General features: G+C 37.1%; 2 protein-coding genes across 51 annotated transcripts in view; one reads left to right on the top strand and one right to left on the bottom strand.

Moving 5' to 3' along the window:
- Positions 1 to 20,812, bottom strand: part of RPGRIP1L (RPGRIP1 like) — a 343,331-nt gene that overhangs the window by 27,088 nt on the left and 295,431 nt on the right. The window lies entirely within an intron of this gene.
- Positions 1 to 20,812, top strand: part of CHD9 (chromodomain helicase DNA binding protein 9) — a 242,136-nt gene that overhangs the window by 190,418 nt on the left and 30,906 nt on the right. For all 50 annotated transcript variants that reach the window (XM_084960257.1, XM_084960261.1, XM_021094174.2 and 47 more), the window contains 8 exons: positions 4,673 to 4,869; positions 5,315 to 5,514; positions 7,598 to 7,757; positions 8,426 to 8,515; positions 13,647 to 13,750; positions 14,256 to 14,373; positions 15,166 to 15,223; positions 20,393 to 20,435. In XM_084960257.1, the coding sequence (XP_084816383.1) occupies positions 4,673 to 4,869; positions 5,315 to 5,514; positions 7,598 to 7,757; positions 8,426 to 8,515; positions 13,647 to 13,750; positions 14,256 to 14,373; positions 15,166 to 15,223; positions 20,393 to 20,435 (970 nt within the window). The remainder of the gene's footprint in view (positions 1 to 4,672; positions 4,870 to 5,314; positions 5,515 to 7,597; positions 7,758 to 8,425; positions 8,516 to 13,646; positions 13,751 to 14,255; positions 14,374 to 15,165; positions 15,224 to 20,392; positions 20,436 to 20,812) is intronic.

Raw genomic sequence — 20,812 nt, 5'->3', positions numbered from 1 at the left:
AAACCCACATTGTCTTTGATACTAGTCAGGTTTTTAACCCACTGAGCCACAATGGGAACTCCCTACTGCTTCAATTTAATTATTCTGATATCTTTCATGATAGCTTATAATACAAGGAAAGTTTGGTTTTTGGTTTTTTGTTTTCTTTTTATGGCCCTACCTGTGGAATATGGAAGTTCCTGGGCTAGGGATCAAGTTGGAGCTGCAGCTGAGGCCTATGCACACAGCAACACTGGATCTGAATCACATCTGCAACCTGTGCCATAGCTTGTGGCAATGCTAGATCCTTAACCCACTGAGCAAGACCAGAGATCAAATCTGCATCCTCACAGAGTCCAATGTCGGATCCTTAACCTTCTGAGCCACAGTGACAATTGCATTACAGAGAAAGTTTAACTTTGGATATTATATATGTTCTTAGAATTATAATGTTTTTAATTTTTAAGAAGTCTTCGAATAATGGATTGCTTTTATTTTGCTCTTTAATCTTGTTTTGTTTTTGTATTTTTTTGTGTTGGATCCTATCAATGATCTAGTCAAGTATAAAATGAGAAAACTAGCAATCAAGAAAGTGGCATTTTTGGAGTTCCTGCTGTGGTCCAGTGGGTTAAGAATCTGACTGTAGCAGCTCAGGTCACTGCAGAGGTGCATGTTGGATGCCTGGTGCAGCACAGTGGGTTAAAAGATAGGACGTTGCCTCAGCTACAGCATAAGGTCACCGCTGTGGCTCACATTCAGTTCTTGGCCTGGGAACTTCCATATGCCATGGATGTGGCCTTAAAAACAAATTAAAAAGTAGCATTTTAAAACTATTTCTTTTATAACATCCCCTGGAGCTAAGGAAGAAAGGGCCAGAAAGCTAACAGAGTTCATGGAACTGATAAGAACATAACTGTTCACTTTTTAAAACATATGTCTAATAATTTATAGGAATCAATATTTGTGAGTCTTACCTACTCTCGAAATAACTGCTAAATGGAGTTCCCGTCGTGGCTCAGTGGTTAACAATTCCGACTAGGAACCGTGAGGTTGTGGGTTCGATCCCTGGCCTTGCTCAGTGGGTTAGGGATCCTGCATTGCCGTGAGCTGTGGTGTAGGTTGCGGGAGTGGCCCAAGAAATGGCAAAAAGACCCCCCCCCAAAAAAAAACCGAACTGCTAAATGATTAAAAGAATTTTATATCAGAGTTCCCATTGTGGCTCAGTGGTAACGAATCCAGCTAGTATCCATCCATAAGGATTCGGGTTTGATCCTTGGCTTCACTCAGTGGGTTAAGGATCCAGCATTGCCATGAGCTGTGGTGTAGGTCGCAGACCTAACTCGGATACTGAGTTGCTGTGGCTGTAGTGTGTGTAGGCTGGCAGCTGCAGCTCTTATTTAGCCACTAGCCTGGGAACTTCCATATCCCGCAGATGCAGCCCTAAAAAGCAAAATAAATAGAAGAATTTTATATTAAGTAGGCATTGTCGAATGGAATCTATTTTATTAGAGAACCTTTTAAGATATAAAGCTTTACAATGAGGAATAATGCCACTGCCAAATAATTATTTAATATGTTTTGGAAATATTTATAATTCTATATGAAATCAGTAAATTAGAAAAGATATTTATAAAATATTATTATTTGTATGTGGCATGTTTATATACCTAAAAAGGCAATGGAATTTGTAAACCACTATAAATTTAATCGATGAGTTTAGTGAATTAATTGGAGAGAGGATAGATATGCCATTAGCCTTCTTAAATATCAGTACTAATCAAAGTAGAAAAATAGAATGGAAGAAGAAATCTACTTCATAGTAGAAAAGAAGATTTAGAACACTTTGGGGCATACCTAGTAGATAATTTTAGTAAAGTGAATTACCAAACTTAATTGGGAGATTTGTCAGTTGGAAAGAACTATGTATTTTAAACATTTAAAGAGTTAAGTTTATAAACCTAGAAATGCAACCAAATCAAAATGCTAGCAGTTTAATTTATATAACCAGACAAGATCTAAAATTCCCCTGGAAGAATGGTGAAGAATATTAAATCAACTCTTTAGGAATCTGTCTTACAGCTACAATCGCACATGTACAATGATAATGTAGTACAGTGATGTTTATTCCCACATTTTTCGTTTTAGAAAAAAAATAGAAACTCATTCCTACATCTGTACTATCTAATGCAGTAAGTAAAATTAATCATGTAGATTTCTATAAAAATAGTCATTTAGTACTTGTGCAATTCTGTTTTCTAATTTATACTTTAAAAATTTTTTAATTTTCTGACAAATAGTACGATAAGGATAGACTAGCGTTACTTACTATATGTTAAAATATAAAAACATTAACACATTATAAAGGAACCATAAATTAAATAGTGTGATACTGAGAAAGTATATAAAGAGCAAAGAATAGAATAAAAACAGAAAAAGATCAAATTATAAGTTGTAAATAGGAGTTCCCATAGTGGTTCATCAGGTTAAGAATCCAGTATGGTGTACATGGGGATGCTGGTTCAATTCCTGGCCTCACTCAGTGAGTTAATGATCCAGCATCACCATAGGCTTCAGCATAGGTCACAGATTCAGCTGGATCCCTCATTGATGCGGCTGTGGTGTAGCCAGCAGCTACAGCTCTGATTCAGCCCCTGGCCTGGTAATTTTCATATGCCACAAGTGCAACTGCAAAAAGAAAAAAAAAAAATGTAGATAAAGAAATAGCAATATAAAAAAACAAGAAATAGTATTAGAGAAAAAGGAATTGTTAATCATGATTAGAATATTGAGTAGGAGTTCCGTCGTGGTGCAGTGGTTAATGAATCCGACTAGGAACCATGAGGTTGCGGGTTCGATCCCTGCCCTTGCTCAGTGGGGTAATGATCTGGCGTTGCTGTGAGCTGTGGTGTAGGTCGCAGACTTGGCTTGGATCCCTTGTTGCTGTGGCTCTTGCGTAGGCTGTTGGCTGCAGCTCCGATTCGACCCCTAGCCTGGGAACCTTCATATGCCGTGAGAGTGGCCCAAGAAATGGCAAAAAGACCGAAAAAATCAATCAATAAATAAAGAATATTGAGTAAGCATATATCAAGTTGACATAATATTGGGGGAACTTTTTTCTTTTTTTTTAAGCTGCACCCCTGGTGTATGTAATTTCCCAGGCTAAGGGTTGAAACGGAGCTGAAGCTGCCAGCCTACACCATAGCCACAGCAATGCCAGATCTGAATTCTGAAATTAGTGGGTAAAATTTAAGGAGAAACAGAATTCTTATATATGTTCAAAGTATATCTTCCAAAAATCACAAAAGGAAAATTAATAGCTTTACAGTGGAGAAGCTCAATGGAGAAGGTTAACATCACCAGTAATATATTAACATTATGTACCCCATTAAATTCAGTACACGGTGTACATTCTGTGGGATAGCAGAACCTACAAGATCTGCTCCCTGCTCTTCCTCTCCTACCATTTACCCTCTCCTTCTCTGGGACTTGAACTCAACATCTTTTCAGGTCCGTTGCTCTTTTTGTTATTAATAATGCCATCTCCTCCTTGGATGCCTAGCAAACTACGTCTGTTCTCAAAGACCTCTTTTTTTTTTTTTGTCTTTTTGCCATTTCTTGGGCCGCTCCCGCGGCACATGGAGGTTCCCAGGCTAGGGGTCCAATCGGAGCTGTAGCCGCCAGCCTAAGCCAGAGCCACAGCAACACAGGATCCGGAGCCACAGCAACACAGGATCCGAGCCGAGTCTGAAACCTACACCACAGATCACGGCAACGCCGGATCGTTAACCCACTGAGCAAGGGCAGGGACCGAACCCACAACCTCATGGTTCCTAGTCGGATTCGTTAACCACTGCGCCATGACGGGAACTCCTCAAAGACCTCTTCCTAGTTAGCAGTACTTTGTTCATCTTTCTCACTTTCTTTGCACCCATCTTGTATCATAAAATATTGCATCCTGAATAGCACTTATTTGTTTACAAATTAATCTGATCCTCAAGACTGAATTTCTCAAAGTTAGGCCCATCATATAGTGCCTAACTTAGAGAAATTGCCCAATAAAGGTAAAAGTGTGTCAACTTAAGTTGTTTTGATTAAATTCAACTGCATAGATCATAGTGAGGTTAATACACTTATTACCTTGGTTGTTGTATATAACTCTTTCGGAAAGCAGTGAAACATGATTTTAGATCCATGAAATAATTTTATCCTTTGACCATTATTTTCATTTCTGGATATTTCACTTCTTTTGGATTTATCTTTAGGATAAATTTACCTCACAAAACTTTATGTTAGCATTATATATATTAAAAATTGGAAACAATCCAAATTAAATTATGAATTAGGCAGATTAAATTATGATGCATAAATTGTTTAAAAATATGATTGTTATAGAAGCACAACACAATAACTTTCATATTAGTAGTAAAGCCAAATACTAAATTCTTTTTGTCCTATGACTATAATGTCATAAGATTACATCAATAGGTATATATAAAAAAAGTAATAAGGACATTAAAGGAATATAAAAATTTTTAAGTCGATTTGGTTGGTCAGTGGAATTGTTAGTGGTTTCTTTTTTGGGGCTTTATATAGTTATTTTATTATTTGTACAATTTGAAAAGTAAAAAGGTTGAATACTGTTAAAAGCAAAATAGGAAACGGACCTTCAAATAATAGCTGTTAAATTTTACAGAACAGCTTGGTTATTGACACTCCAAGAATCAGGAAGCAAACAAGACCCTTTAGTGCGACAAAAGATGAATTAGCTGAATTATCTGAACCTGAAAGTGAAGGAGAAGAAAAGCCCAAACTCCGGAGACCTTGTGAGCGTTCAAATGGCTATGGAAGAACTGAATGCTTTAGAGTAGAGAAAAATCTGCTCGTTTATGGGTAAAATATTTTTAATGTTTACTCTTTGTAGTCTCATATGTAAATTTACAGAAAACATATACTATAGTCTAGCTAGTTTACTTATATTTTGTTAACATCAATAAAATCTATTTTTAAAGTTCCCTGCATTTATATATTTAATATGTTTAACAGCAGAATGATGAGATATCCTTAAATTTTTAAATTATAAATGTATGGCTAATGTCAAATGCCTTTTTCTCAGATTTGCGTATTCAGTAATAAAATGGTAATGTTATCCATTATTGAATAAAATATACTAGAAATTACTGTATTATAGCTCTGCATTTTATTCATAGAAAAAACTTTATTAGTTCCATGCTATTCATGACAAAATATGGGGTTTTTTTGAAATTTTTATCCATGAGTTATGTTTTTCTCTAGAATTTCACCCAATATTAATGTAAATATATCTTTTTTTAACTAGATGGGGCCGATGGAGAGAGATTCTATCTCATGGCCGTTTTAAAAGGCAGCTAAATGAGCATGATGTAGAAATAATTTGCCGAGCCCTCTTAGCATATTGCCTTGTTCACTACCGAGGAGATGAGAAAATTAAAGGTTTTATATGGGATCTTATTACTCCCACTGAAGATGGGCAGACCCGAGAACTACAGAATCACCTAGGTAAGAACATTCTTTTATTAGCACTTAAAAATGTGGTCTGTGTATTAACAGCATCAGAATCTCCAAGGAGCTTCTTGGAAGTGCTGGATTATAGGCCACAGACTTACTGAATCAGTCTACATTTTAACAAGTTCCTCAGCAATTTGTGTGTATATTAAAATTTGGAAAATAGTGATATGCATTTAAAATTTTTGTAAGTATTTTAATTTGCTGTCAAATGTGGCTGTTCCAATTTTCAGTCCTCTCAGAGATGTGTGCACATAGTTTTTTCTCCATAACCTTGCTAAGAGAACATTCTTTTTTCATCAAACCTATGTTTTCATGGATGCTAGTCGGGTTCGTTAACCACTGAGCCACAACGGGAACTCCATCAATGTGTATGCTTTAAAATATGTACTGTTTAGGAGTTCCCGTCGTGGCGCAGTGGTTAACGAATCCGACTAGGAACCATGAGGTTGCGGATTCGATCCCTGCTCTTGCTCAGTGGGTTAACGATCTGGCGTTGCCGTGAGCTGTGGTGTAGGTTGCAGACGAGGCTCGGATCCCAAGTTGCTGTGGCTCTGGCTTAGGCTGGTGGCTACAGCTCCGTTTGGACAACCTCCATATGCCATGGGAGTGGCCCCAAAAAATAGCAAAAAGACAAAAAAAAAAAAAAAAAAAAAAAAAAAGTACTGTTTAGTTTCCACACCAACAAGGGTGAGGAGGACTAGAAGACTGAACGTTGTTAACAGAACAAAATGCAATTTAAAATGGAGCTGTTAATTGGGATTTTAAAAAGGACACTACTTACTAATAAAAAAGACCAATCCATAAAAGAAGATATAACAAATATGAGCTTGTATGTGCTGAACAAAATAGTCTCAAAATATAAAGGCAAAACCACCAAAATCTTAAGGAAAAATAGGACAAATCTACATAATGCTTCTGTTTATCATTGTGTTGAAACTCCTAGCTGGTAGAATATGGTGAAGGGAGAAGATACACAAGGTGAGACTTGAAAGGAAGAATGACAACTGCGTTATTCATAATTGTGAGAAATTGTAAGTGAAACAACTCACATATCACTAAAGATGAATAAGCAAGAGATGATATAGACTAGATTTTTACATAGCAGCTAAAATGAATTAATTAGAGCTTCCATGAATCAGCATTTGTACATCTCAGAAAAAAAATCAAGAATAATAAATTGCAGAATTATAGGTATAATATAATGCCTAAAAACTGAAATACTAAATATTTCTCCAACACAAGTATAAACGTGTGAAGTAAAAATCAAATTCAGGGTAGTGAGTATCTCTGGGAAGGAAGGTGTGAAATGGAGTTTAATTGTTGTATTATTTCCTTTAATTAAAAAAAATTGACCAAATATTGAATATGTTAAGATTAAGAGTGGGAATACTGGAGTTCCCGTTGTGGCTCAGTGGAAATGAATCTGACTAGTATCCATGAGGTCGCAGGTTTGATCCCTGGCCTTACTCAATGGGTTAAAGCTCTGGCAGTGGTGTAGGCCAGAGGCTGTAGCTCTAATTTGACCCCTAATTTCAACCTCCATATGCTGCAGGTGTGGCCCTTAAAAAAAAAGAGAGAGAGTGGGAATACATTTCTTATTTTTGACATACTTCACAACAAAAATATCAAAGAAATAAAATGAATTTAGCTCTCTTAAACAGGAACCCACAAAACCTAATCCATGTTATTAGTAGCAATCAGCTTAGAAAATCAAAAGATCACAACTTAGGTTTTTGTAGCTAAGGAAGCAAAAAGTAAAGCAAAGGGAAAGGTTTGATCTTTTGGTTTTTAAACTTGGGAAAAAGTGTATTGGAACACAAAGGTAATCAGAATGATTAATTAGAGATATGGAATTGTTGGGTGTTTCAGGGAAATTGTGTTAATACATGTATAGTTATGTTGATTTATCTTGTGACTGGGTTAATATTGTTACCATTAGTATTTTAAAGATCTCTGCATAGCCTGCACAGGTTTCTGAAAGTCTCCAGGAATTTCTTATATTGAAAAAACATTTCAAATTGAAGATATTTATACAAATTATCCCTGATTTCACGTGTCCTTCTCCTTTTAATAGGTCTGTCAGCCCCTGTACCCAGAGGTCGAAAAGGGAAGAAAGTAAAGACTCAGACAAGCTCATTTGATATACAAAAAGCAGAATGGCTTCGAAAATACAATCCTGAGCAGCTCCTTCAAGATGAAGGCTACAAAAAGCATATAAAACACCACTGCAATAAGTAGGTACTAGGGTATTTTTAACACAACTCATTAAAAGTTCTTTTCTGAATTTATTAACAACCTTAAAGCATGCCGATTTTGAGTACAGAGGCAGTGTGGTCTAGGAGCAGTCCTAATCTTAATCTTACAGGATATCCTTCAGCAAATCATGGTAGCTCTTGTGCCACTGTTTTCATCAACAGAGAGAAATAAAACTGACCTCCAAATGATCTTATATTATACTTGGATATTAAATAATGATATTTGTGAAGATTTTAGAGAAACCCATTCTATATATGAGATCTGTTTAGTCCAAAGTAATTATTTCATTATGAAAATTCTGTATACAATTTCTTTCCTGGAGTTCCCATCATGGCTCAGTGGTTAATGAATCTGACTAGGAACCACGAGGTTGCGGGTTCCATCCCTGGCCTTGCTCAGTGAGTTAAGGATCCAGGTTGCTATGAGCTGTGGTGCAGGTCGCAGACACGGCTTGGATCCTGCGTTGCTGTGGCTGTGGCGTAGGCCGGCGGCTACAGGTCCAATTGAACCCCTAGCCTGGGAACTTCCATATGCACAGGAGCGGCCCTAGAAGAGGCAAACAAACAAACAAACAAACAAAAAAATGTCTTTCCTAATTTTAGTCTCATGGATGAGTTTAATGATTTTTCTTCCCCCTCATATTCAGAGTTTTGCTTCGTGTAAGAATGCTGTATTATCTAAAGCAAGAAGTCATTGGAAGTGAGTGTCAGAAAGTATTTGATGGAGTTGATGCAAGGTAAATTAAATAACATGTTTATATTTATTTTTCAGCAATATAATGAGGTTAAAGCTAAATGATCAGAAAATTATATATTAAGTGGTTTCTTATTCAGTGAAATTCATAGGAAGAAAAATATACCAAACTTACATATTAAGTGGTTTCTTATGCAGTGAAATTCATAGGAAGAAAAATATACCAAACTTAGTGTAACCCTTGCCAATTGATTGCCTTTCCTCTGTTAATCACCTTTGGCCCTATAATTAAAAGTGATAACATACGGCATTCCCATCATGGCTTAGCAGGTTAAGAAGCCAAGTAGTATCTGTGAGGATGCGGGTTCTATCCCTGGCCTCGCTCAGTGGGTTAAGGATCCAGATTTGCTGTGAACTGAAGACACGGTTCCAATCTGGCACTGCTGTGCCTGTGGTGTAGGCCAGCAGCTTCAGCTCCAATTTGACCCCTAGCCTGGAAACATCTAAATACTTAGGATGTGACCCTAAAAAAAAGACCAAAAAATGACAACGTAATAAGAATAGTAAGAATAATAACATCAGCTTCCTATTAACAAATCTAAAACTTAACCTTCCTCCCTCTTACCGCAGTGTAAAAGGTTTTATGTGTATAGTGACTGACCGTCCACATGTGATCTGTCTAACACCCTGGTGTTTCAGTTCTTTGTTATCTTCAGTTATCTTTTTTTTCTCTCCACCACAGCCACACATTCGTATACTTAATCTTTACATCACCAATAACAGCATTATCTCTTCAATCTGGATTTTGACCATCACTTACTTCCTCAACTTAACTTGGGTGCCTTTCACTCTGATTCTCTACCTTTATCACAGTGTCTCCGGTCTTGCCATGTACTCACCATCCATCACCACTTTCATGCCCCACTTTCCTCATTATAAACCTGCATTCTGTAGACTAGCCCTGAACTCACTAAAATTCTTTGCCTGCTTTTCCATGTGTTTACATACTGACACAACCCCCATTTGTTGTAAACTCACATATCCCCTTACTTCTTGCCTATGCTTAAGCAGTCGAACATTGCCAGAGAAAATCAAGCAAACCCTGCTGAATGACTCACCTCATTCATTTCTCTTAGAATAAAGTCCAGTCCTGCATAGCCCTGTGACCTCTTCCTCCACTTTGCCCCTCACCCGCAATGCTCCAGTTACATGGCGTTTCTGCTTCTCCAGCAGGTCAGGCTCATTCTGTGCTCTTCCCCCAGATCTTTCACAGAACTGTCCCTTCAGATCTCACGGATCTCGCCTTACGTTCCATCCTCAGATAGGCCTTCTCTGCCACCTGGCTAAAGCAGCCCACCAGTCATTCACTATTATTTAGCCGTATTTTATCTCATTAATGATGCCTTGTGAGTTTTGAAAATTATATTTATTTTTAAATTGTCTTTCTCCTCTCATTACAATTTAAGCTGATCGAAGGTGACGTGTGCTGTTTTATTGAATACTGTGTTCCTAACCCCTAGAATCTGAGACGTCGTAACACCACAGAGTAGTATTTGTTGACTAATTGGTTCTTTTTCCTTGGTCTGACTGCATTTGATCCCCCTGTGATTTCCCAGGAACTGTGATCTGGGGATTATCCTCTTTTATTAACCTGTTCCTCTCTGGCTTCTCATTTGGATTTTAACATGTTTACATCTCCCTCAACACACACACACACACACACACACACACACACACACACACACACACACACACACCACTTTTGGACCTACCATGTTATTATTGTCCTTGATTTCACAGCCAGACTTTTTTTTTTTTTTTTTTTTTTTTTTGTCTTTTTTTGTTGTTGTTGTTGTTGTTGTTGTTGCTATTTCTTGGGCCGCTCCCGCGGCATATGGAGGTTCCCAGGCTAGGGGTTGAATCGGAGCTGTAGCCACCGGCCTATGCCAGAGCCACAACAACGCGGGATCCGAGCCTCGTCTGCAACCTACACCACAGCTCACGGCAATGCCGGATTGTTAACCCACTGAGCAAGGGCAGGGACCGAACCCGCAACCTCATGGTTCCTAGTCGGATTCATTAACCACTGCGCCACGACGGGAACTCCCCACAGCCAGACTTTTAAAGAACTGTCTTTGCTATCTCCTTTTTCTCCTCTCACATGCACTATACATTCCACTGCCATCCAGCTTTTACCCACCTTCCCCCTCACTCCACCACCTACTTTAAGAAGTTCTTCACTCACATCCTTCCTGCTAAATTTGATGGATATATCATGTTTGTCTTATTTACCTTTCTTGACTACTTCCTTCTTCTTAGAATGCTGCTGTAACACCATTCTCCTGTAGATCTTCCTTTTCACTTTCTGCTTGCTGCCTTTCATTTTCAGGCTTCTCTTGTACTTGTCTCCTAAGTGTCTCCACATAGGCCCTCATTTCTTGTCACTTAACTCTTCTTGGGTGTTCTCACTTCTGCAGTGTCGATTTTTATTTCTGTACTGATGATTTCCACATCTGTCTCTGGCCCACATCTCTCTTCTAAACTTAAGATGTGCATTTCTTTAATGTCTCTAGGCCTTTGCATTCTTGCTGGAACATTGTGTTTCCCCATGTCCACCATTCTCCCTCTCTTACTGCTTAGCTGACATCAACTCAGCCTCCCTGTCCTCTCAAGTCTGGGTTAGACTCAGAGTACCCTGTCACAGCACTCATCACACAGTACTGCCAGTGCCTCTTTAGAAGGGCACGGGTATGTCTGTCTTACTATTGCCATTATTAGCAATTACTGAATAATTTTAAATCTGTTTTGAATGGGTCATCCAGCCTGGGGAATTTAAAGAAGACTTTAAGTAAGAGATAACACATAAATTGAATCTCTAAAAACAGAAATCACCAACAGAAATTTGCGCCTTATTGTATTCCTTTCCTTTTCCTTAGCAGTCAACAGACACTTAACTGAGTATGGGGCTTACATTTAAACCAAGCGGTATGTACTGAGCCTTTTACTCTCTAGGAGCCAGAAAGCCTTCCACCTCAGATGTCGCTATGGTTTGTGCTTAGAGTGCCACCTGATGGTGGAAAACAGAAGTACAGTATCTGACCCTCTTTATTTCCCTTCCTTGGGGAGCCCATCTCTAGTGTTCTTTCCTCTTTCCTTTATCTTTCTCTGTTTCTCCTTTGTTTAGTGCTAGCCAGGAATGCAGTCAAAAATAAATATCTTTTAACTATATTTTTCCTTATATATTTTTTAACTTTTGCCATATCACAGGAAAATCACTCTTCCTCTTTTCTTTTGCTGCACTAAGCAAAAATATGATTATGACTCTTCTGTTTTAAAAATATAGTGAAGTGTACAATTAAAGTACTGAAAATTTTCTTTTTGTCTCCTGACAGAACATTATGAAAAATAAATTTTTTTCCATTTTTTTATATTTTACTTATAAAACATCTAAGTCTATTTTTGTTGTGATGTCTTTTATTGTAACTATATTAGTGGGCAGGTACTGGGTTTGTGGACTAGCCTAGGACCATTTATCAGTTTATATCTGTATGAAAATTTATTTTGCATTCCCAAAGACAACCAACTTACAAATGAACTTTTGCCACACAAATTAGTTGTAAGTAGGAAACTCCCCATTTCTTCACATCTGTAGGCCTTTGTTAATTAATTTATGAAATTTATGGTGTCAAGGTGAAGGAGTGAAATTTCATTTGATGTAATGTATATAATTTTTAAAATTAAATCTCCGAGTCTTTGAAAATCCATAATTCATGAACGATATGGGGAAATTCTCAGGTAGAATATTTGATTCCCTGAGGTAATTTACCCAATCGAATCTCTACCTCTCCTTTGACTGTTGAATACAATATAAGAATGATATGAATTTATATAAAAATTAATGATCCCTATTTTTTAATCCTTATCAAACATTATTAGCTCTATGCTAAACTAAAGGAGACAATGGCTTGAATCACTGGTAAAGAAATGAACATTTCAGTCCTTCTGTACATGACATCTTTTCCTTGTTAGAGGTGTTATATGTGTTACTTGCAGAATGTTTCTGGGAAAACAAGAATTTCAAGTGAGAAGCAAAGTAAAAGAAAATTGTGTGTATAAAATTATAAGTGCTATGTTCTTTTATACTAATGAAAGCAGCCAAATTACCAAAGCATCATGGATTTAGCATTCTAATTTTTAATACCTTATTACATTATCATTTTGTGTCATGGTATTATATACAGCAAAAAATAGCACGTGGAGCATTTTCATCAAATTACAAGTCAGAAACTTGCATTTTCCTTTACCTGTGAGCAATGCTTAATTTTCAGTGTGATTTTCCTAGCAATGGGGGTCTAAACGAGACATGACTTGTTTTATAGCCTGGAGTAGTTCATTTACTTTTTTAGGGCCTTGGTCTCCTCGTACACAAAACGAAATATTTGAACCAGATGATTCATGCCAAGTTGTTTGCTGACATGAGACAAATTTCTGATAGAACCTTTTGTCTATATCTGAAGGAAATCAGTGAAGACTGTATCATTCCTTAAGAGTAAAGTAAACCTTTTGCATCTTAGCTCTCCTGTTGTGCTTAAGAATCTCTGGCATAGGCCGGTGGCTACAGCTCCTATTCGACCCCTAGCTTGGGAATCTCCATATGCTGCAGGAGCGGCCCAAAGAAATAGCAAAAAGACAAAAAAAAAAAATTCTTATGAGTTCCTGTTGTGGCTCAGCGGGCTAAGAACCTGACCTTGTCTCTGGTAGGAGGCAGGTTCGATCTCTGGCCTCTCTCTAGTGGGTTAAGATCCAGCATTGCCACCAACCGTGGTGTAGGTCACAGATGTGGCTTGGCTCCGGCATTGCTGTGGCTGTGTTGTAGGTCAGAAACTAAAGGTCCAATATGACCCCTAGTCCAGGAACTTCCATTTGCTGGAGGTGTGGCTGTAAAATAAATAATAATAACAATAGTAATTCATTTTATGGTTTTCGTTGTTACTGTGCAATTTTGTAATTATAATTGGTGGTAATTGTGGAAAATTTTTTTTAAATGAAATAAAATGTTATCCTATTTTTCTTGAATACCAGAAGACTTTTTAGAAGCTATGTAAAATTTTGCCTTCTCTTGGATTTATTTATAGTAACTCATAAAATCATATCGTAATTTTCTATTTTTTAAGTGACATTGATGTTTGGGTCCCAGAACCAGACCACTCAGAAGTTCCTGCTGAATGGTGGGATTTTGATGCCGATAAGTCACTCCTTATTGGAGTTTTTAAACATGGTAAGTGAGAAGTAAGGTAGGTAGAGTCTTTCTACATATAATACAATTCAGCTCCTTTTCAATGTATTGATTTCCACTTATAGCTTTATTCCAATGACACCTGTATTGTTATATACATTATATATGAGGCATACACTCTCAAACTGTTTCAGTCACTAAATTTCCTCATGAATGGGTGGCATATGTGACCTGCCCCTCCTGGACCCAAGTCTCATATTAATGTCCTCTCTTGGGAAGGGTTTTTATATAAGATATGCTGGTGTGATCACTTTTTCCTTTTTTTCATTTTAACTGGTAAATTTAATCTAGATTTTTAAATACACATATTGTCTGACCATGTGATATTTGTAATAATTTCTGGAAAACAGGTGTGTAACCTATGTCACTTTAATACATGGTCCCTTTAGTCTAGGAATATCATCCATCACAAATACGAGGACTGCTTATATTTGTACATTTTAATTCTTTCTATCCTTTTGACTTTCATAATTGGTGATCCCTTCAGGTTATGAAAAATATAACACTATCCGAGCAGACCCAGCATTGTGCTTCTTGGAAAGAGTGGGGAAACCTGATGAGAAAGCAGTTGCTGCAGAACAGAGAGCTAATGATTATATGGATGGGTACGTGCATTTCAGAGTCATGAATTCTTGCTATATCTCTATCAACATCAACATATCCTATGTCAGTATGTTTTTCTTTCAATAATGTAGTAGCAAAAGAATTGGAGTTTACAATCCAAAAGAGCCAATGACACTCTAATTCATTTGTCCAACAGAGTGTGATAAAGGGAGAGACTGGGTTTTCCACACACCCATTCTTTTTGATGTTATTCACATTATTATATATGTATATTTTGTCCAGACCCACGGCATCTGGAAGTTCCTGAGCCAAAGATCGAACCCACACTACTGTAGTAACCAGAGCTACTGCATTGACAACACTGAATTCTTAACCCACTGAGACACAAAGAAACTCCCCATTTTTACATTTTTAATGGTCATGGCAGTTAAGACCATAAAATTTTAGGGGCATAAAAGGGAAGAAGAAAGAAAGCTAAGCATATTATGGTTGAAGAGAAATATAATGTTCATTATACCTATTATAAGGCTTTTATGAATATCTTTCTTTGCTTACCAAAAGAGAAAAGTAAGAGTTCACGTTGAGGTTAATAGTACCATATTATGAGTGAACTTAGGAGTAAGAGTAAGTTAGAACTAGTTTTCTCTGACTTGCAATGTAATAGCCTTCATGCCCATAGGTTTGGGCTCCTTTGGCTAAAGAACAGAGACTTAAGTCTGACCTCCCTTTAAAATACACTAAAAAGTCCTTCCAACAATACTCTATCTGTTTGTCCTGCCAAGAGGAATTTTAAGATCAGTACAATAATCATAGCGTTTATTGGTATTTAACAGGGATGTGGAAGATCCAGAATACAGACCTGCCCCAGCGATCTTTAAAGATGACATAGAGGTATGCTTTGGATCATAGTTTTAAACCCTCGAGTCTAGTTACCCATGTTTCCTTTTGTTTGCTTTTTGGAATGGGGGTATATGTCTTTCCTTTATATGTTTTCATTATGGATAATTCCTCAAATGAGCTAAATTAGTGGCCAACTTGGGTTGACCGACATGACAGCATTTGCTTGATCTCACCTTCTCGACAAGCTGGAGGCTAGTTTGGACATCTGCATGAAATGGGGGTTGCCACCATGCTACACCACTAGGAACCAAGGCAACAGTGGTCAGGGACAAAATCCCAAAGCAGAGTGAGAGCTGGATGCTAAAAGTACATGGGAACAGATAGAAACCACCTCCATAAAGCAGTTTGAAATAGAAAACGGAGCCTAGAAGAATTCCGAGCTGCTAAAGCATAGTTCTAAATGTTCTATTTATAGGTCAAAAAGAAGAGGTGAGGCATTTCTATAGTTAACTGTGAGAGAATGGTAAAGACTAGACCCTGCTGTGACTGTCAGGGAGGGTTTGCTGGTCTTGGTTGCCAAGGGACCTGGATATTTATGCCTTATGAGGAAGAAAGATGAGGCTTAGGCCAGTGTGTGGCACTGAGAATGAAATCCAGTAAGTCAGAACCCTTAAAAGGTAGTACTTTCTGCCAAAATGCGTAGAGAAACAACAAGGAAATTTATCTCAGCATGGGTAGGGAGAAAAATGTTTCCCTTGAGGATTCGTAGTTGTAGGCCTGCCTTCTCTTGAGTTTATAGTTTGATTTCTTTTACTGAATCTGCATGGTCCAGGAATCCTCAATAAGAAGAGGTCCCAAGCTGGTAATAACCTTGAGGTACCTGGTAAAAACAAACAAAGCAAAAGAACTGTTAGAAGAAATAACTTCCTTCCAGATTACACTTGAGTCCTGAAGATAAAGCCTTCCATAAAATGAGGTCAAAATCCAAAACATTTTTAATTTATGAGGAACAGTTTACCATGAGTGAATGTTAGCAAATACAACAAAGAACAAGATTAGATCTCTAGGAACTTCTGATAATAGATCTGTTGAAATAGAAAATAAATGTATTTTTAAAGATTAAAGACATTAAAGAAGCAGGAACAAGAGAAACACCAGATAGAGTTTTAAAAGACTAGGAGCATATGAAAAAGAATTATATGTAACTTTAGAAGTGAAAAATATTGTCAGTGAAATTTAAAACTCAACAAATAAGTTAAACATTATTTTGGAGTAGCAGATTAGACAGTTAATGAGAAAAATTATTTATAAAATAGAGGAAATTATGCATGATGTAGCCTGATGAATCAGTTTCAGCCAATCAGGGGAGAGAAACCACATAGAAATTTGAACAGGGAAAATTTAATGTAAAAAATTATTGACTGTAATAGGGTTTTAAAATAATGAAATTGTTGATTAGAAAGAAGTAAAGAGAACTCTAAAGAATATAAGAATAGCCACTACTCCTAAAGCTGAAATGTGGCACCCAAAGAAGGGTCCTGTCCTTACCAGGGCTAAAATCCTGACCTTTTGGGGAGGGTTTGTAGAAAAGTTGCTACACTGCCACACTTGAGCAACTTCTAGGGTTGCTAAGGAGGTTTTTCCTGGGCAGTGTCACACTAGATGCATTCCACCACAACCCGCCCCCTCCCCCGGGATAGGGGCAGGGGGTGTTGCTCAGGGGAAGCTGCAAGCCGAGAGGTGCTAATGAAACTGCCTGAACTGCAGGAGTTAGACATTGAGGCATGTGCCATAGGAGATGAGCAGTGGGTGAGTTCACAGACACCTGGAAATAAAACCCCTTCTCTGGCTTCCACTGCTCACAAAGCTTAACATCACACTGGCTAAGGAAAATAAGAGTCTAGATCTGCTGTTTTCTTAGAGTTGGCAAAAGGTATGAGAGGCCATAAATTTAGAACTGAGAGGCATTGGAGTTCCCATTGTGGTTCAGCAGTTAGCAAACCCAACTAGCATCCATGAGGACTCAGGTTTGATCCTTGGCCTCGCTCAGTGGGTTAATAAGGATCTTGCATTGCCCTGAGCTGTGGTATAGGTCACAGGCACGGCTCTGATCCCGAGTTGCTGTGGCTGTGGCACAGGCTGGCAGTTACAGCTCTGGTTGGACCCCTAGCTTGGGAACTTCCATATGCTGTGGGTGCAGCCCTAAAAAACCAAAAAGACAAAAAGACAAAAAAAAAAAAAAAAAAAAAAAAAAAAGAACTGAGAGGCAACAACTCAAAATCCAATATAACAGAATACATTTAAAAAAAATTTTTTTTTACTACAAAGAGTATAGCATGATAATGTTTGCCATATATCTAATAGGTGTTCCAGAAGGAAAGACTAGAGAGCCTAAGGAAGGAGCCCCCCCCCCCTTTTTTGTGTGTGCCACACTTGCAGCATATGGAAATTCCCAGGCCAGGGGTCAAATCAAAGCTACAGCTTCCAGCGTACACCACAGCCACAAAAGATCTGAGGTCTGTCTGTGACCTATACCACAGCTCACAGCAACACCAAATCGCCGACCCACTGAGCAAGGCCAGGGATTGAGCCCGCATCCTTATGGATGCCATTCGGATTCGTTTCTCCTGCACCACAGCAGGAATTCCAGGAGGAGCCCTATTTTAGAAGTTACCAGCTGAATGTTCCTGGACTTGATGAAATACATGAATCCTCAGATTTAAGAAGTAAAGTAAATCTTGGCAGGATAAAGGGAGCTAAATCTACTCCAGGAAATATCCTGGTGCATGTACAGATACACCAAACTAAGAGAAGATTTTTGAAAACAGTCTGTGAAAAAAGATAAACCTACAAAAGAATAATGATAATTCTAACTCTGGGCTTTTCTAAAACAGTAGAAACTAGTAGTCATTATAATAAAATCACCAAAGTTATGACTGTGTCATTTACAGTAATGTTGGGATACCTAATTGAAGGTGCTCTGTTGACTGATAAAAACTACACATACAGTGCAAGCAAACTGTTCAAGGTAGAAAAAGAAAAGATTTGCAGGTTGTCTAATAACCAAATATGAGAACGAAGTAAATAACCTGAGTTTGTATATGTAAACAAACAAAAAACAAGTTGTAAATAAAACCTGAGGCGTATTTACAGTTAGGGGAAGGATGGTGAAAAAGTGACCTAAAACTAATCATAGAAAAGGAAATAATTTTAGTAAATAATGACTGGTCTGAAATGTCAGTGGCAGTAAACAAGTGTGAAAGGGTAAGAATTGATAAAAAGCTAAAATTTTTATTTTTACCAAATTAATAATTATACATTTAAGAGCTATTAAGAAAACAGTTTCACTTATAATTACATTAAAAAAGAATAAAATACCTAGAAATAAACGTAACCAAAGAAGTGAAACCCTGTATATTAAAAACTCTAAGACATTAATGAAAAAAGCCGCAAATAAATGGGAAAATATTCCATGCACATCGATTGGAAAAATTAATATTGTTAAAATGACCATACTACCAATAGCATTCTACAGATTCAGTGCAGTCTCTCAAAATTCCAATGGAACTTTGCACAGAAATAAAACCTCCAAATCCTAAAATGTGTATGGAACCATAAAAGACCAAAGTAATCTTAAAAGAGAACAAAGGTGGAGGCCTTACACTCCCTATTTCAAACTATATTGCACATCTATAGTAATTAAAACAGTAATACCTATAGTATGGTATTGGTATAAGAACAGATACCTAGATCAAGGGAACAGAATAGAGAGCCTGGAATTAAACCCACACACATTTGGTCAGGTACTACAAAGGAGCCAAGAAGATACCGTGAGGAAGGAGTCTCTTTAATAAATGGTGTTGGGAAAATTGAACAGCCACATGCAAAAGAATGGAACCAGACCTCTATCTTATAGCATACACAAAAATCAACTCAAATGGTTTAAAGACTTGAACATAAGGCCTGAAACCACAGAACTCCTAGAAAAAATATAGGTGGTAAGCTCCTTGACATGTGTTGGCAATGATGTTTTGAATCTGACGCCAAAAGCAAAAGCAGCAAAAGCGAAAATAAACAAGTGGGACTTCATCACACTGAAAAGCTTCTGCATGCCGAAGGAAACCATCAACAGAATAAAAAGACAACCTGCTGAACAGGAAAAAAATATTTGCAGATCATGTATCTGATAAAGAACTAATACCAAAATGCATAAAGAATTCATACAGCTCAATAGCAAAAAAAATATCTGATTAAAATATGGGCAGAAGATGAGAATAGAGACACTTCTTAAGAGAAGACATGTAGATGGCCAACAGGTACATGAAAAGATTTTCTACATTATTAGTCATCAGGAAAATTTCAATCAAAATGCAGTGAAATATCACCTCACATCTGTTCCAATGGCTGTTATCGAAAAGACTAGAATTAACATGTATTGGTTAGGATGTGGAGAAAAGTGAACCCTTGTGCATTGTTGATGAGCATGTAAATTGGTGCAGCCCCTATGGAAAATAGTATGGAGGTTCCTCAAAAAATTAGAGAACTGCCAAATGATCCAATATTCACATTTATGGGTATTTATCCAAAGAAAATGATAATTCGAAAAGATATATGCATCGCTTCTCGGCCTTTTGGCTAAGATTGAGTGAAAAGATATATGTACCCCCCTCACATGTTGTTTGAAGCATTATTTACAATAGTCAAGATGTGGAAACAACCTAAGTGTCCATTCATGGTAAATGGTTAAAGAGATTGTGATACACTCACACACACATATTATATATTCGTGTGTGTGTGTGTGTGTGTGTGTGTGTATCCCATACAATGGAATGTCATTCAGCCTTTAAAAAGAATGAAATCTTAGCATTTGCAACAACATGGATAGGCCTTGTGAGAAGATTATGCTTAGTGAAATAAGACAGAGAAAAGGAAATGCTTTGTGATATTGCCCTCTTTCTCTCTCTCACGTATGTGGAATCTAAAAAACAAACAAAAAAATCTTTTAACTAAGTCGACAGATAAGAGAACAGACTGTGGTTGCCAGAGGCAGGAGTTGAGGAAGTGGGAGAAATGGGTGAACACTGTTTTTGGTTTTGTTTTGTTTTAGTTTAAATAAATTAAAATTTTTAGAATCGTTTTGGAAAAGAAGGTACTCTATTGTAAAGAAGATCGATTCTTGACCCAATTATCCTGTGACAAATTTCTTTCTTCTTTTAAAAGGATGATGTTTCCTCACCAGGAGATCTTGTTATAGCAGATGGAGGTAAATAGCATTTCTTTCTTTATTTAGTATTATTGTAAATTACATTTGCAAGATAGCATGAGATCAATAAATATATTTCTATAATGTTTCAAATGAACGTGAAATTTATTGAAGACATTTGCAATCATTATAGAAGATACTAGTTTATTGGAAATATAAAAATATTCTTAGTTGTAAAAATTTATTCAATGACTCACTGATTTTTTGTAGAACAAGCTTTGATGATTTTGTGGCTTGATTATTACAACAGTATATGAGATTTCACCATTAAACACATCATTAGTATTAATTTAATACTCCTTTTGACCTCCTATTTGTTCATATGCACATTGGAAACCATTCTTTTATCCCTTGGTTTCTAATGAAGCTTTTTTGTA

Source organism: Sus scrofa, chromosome 6, assembly GCF_054392235.1.
Source record: "Sus scrofa isolate SSC_HxYL_T2T_F1_AM1 chromosome 6, Sscrofa_HxYL_maternal_Yorkshire_Landrace_v2.0, whole genome shotgun sequence".
NCBI lineage: Eukaryota > Metazoa > Chordata > Mammalia > Artiodactyla > Suidae > Sus > Sus scrofa.
The sequence above is the reverse complement of the archived record's forward strand: the minus strand, read 5'-3'. Positions and strand labels throughout refer to the sequence as shown.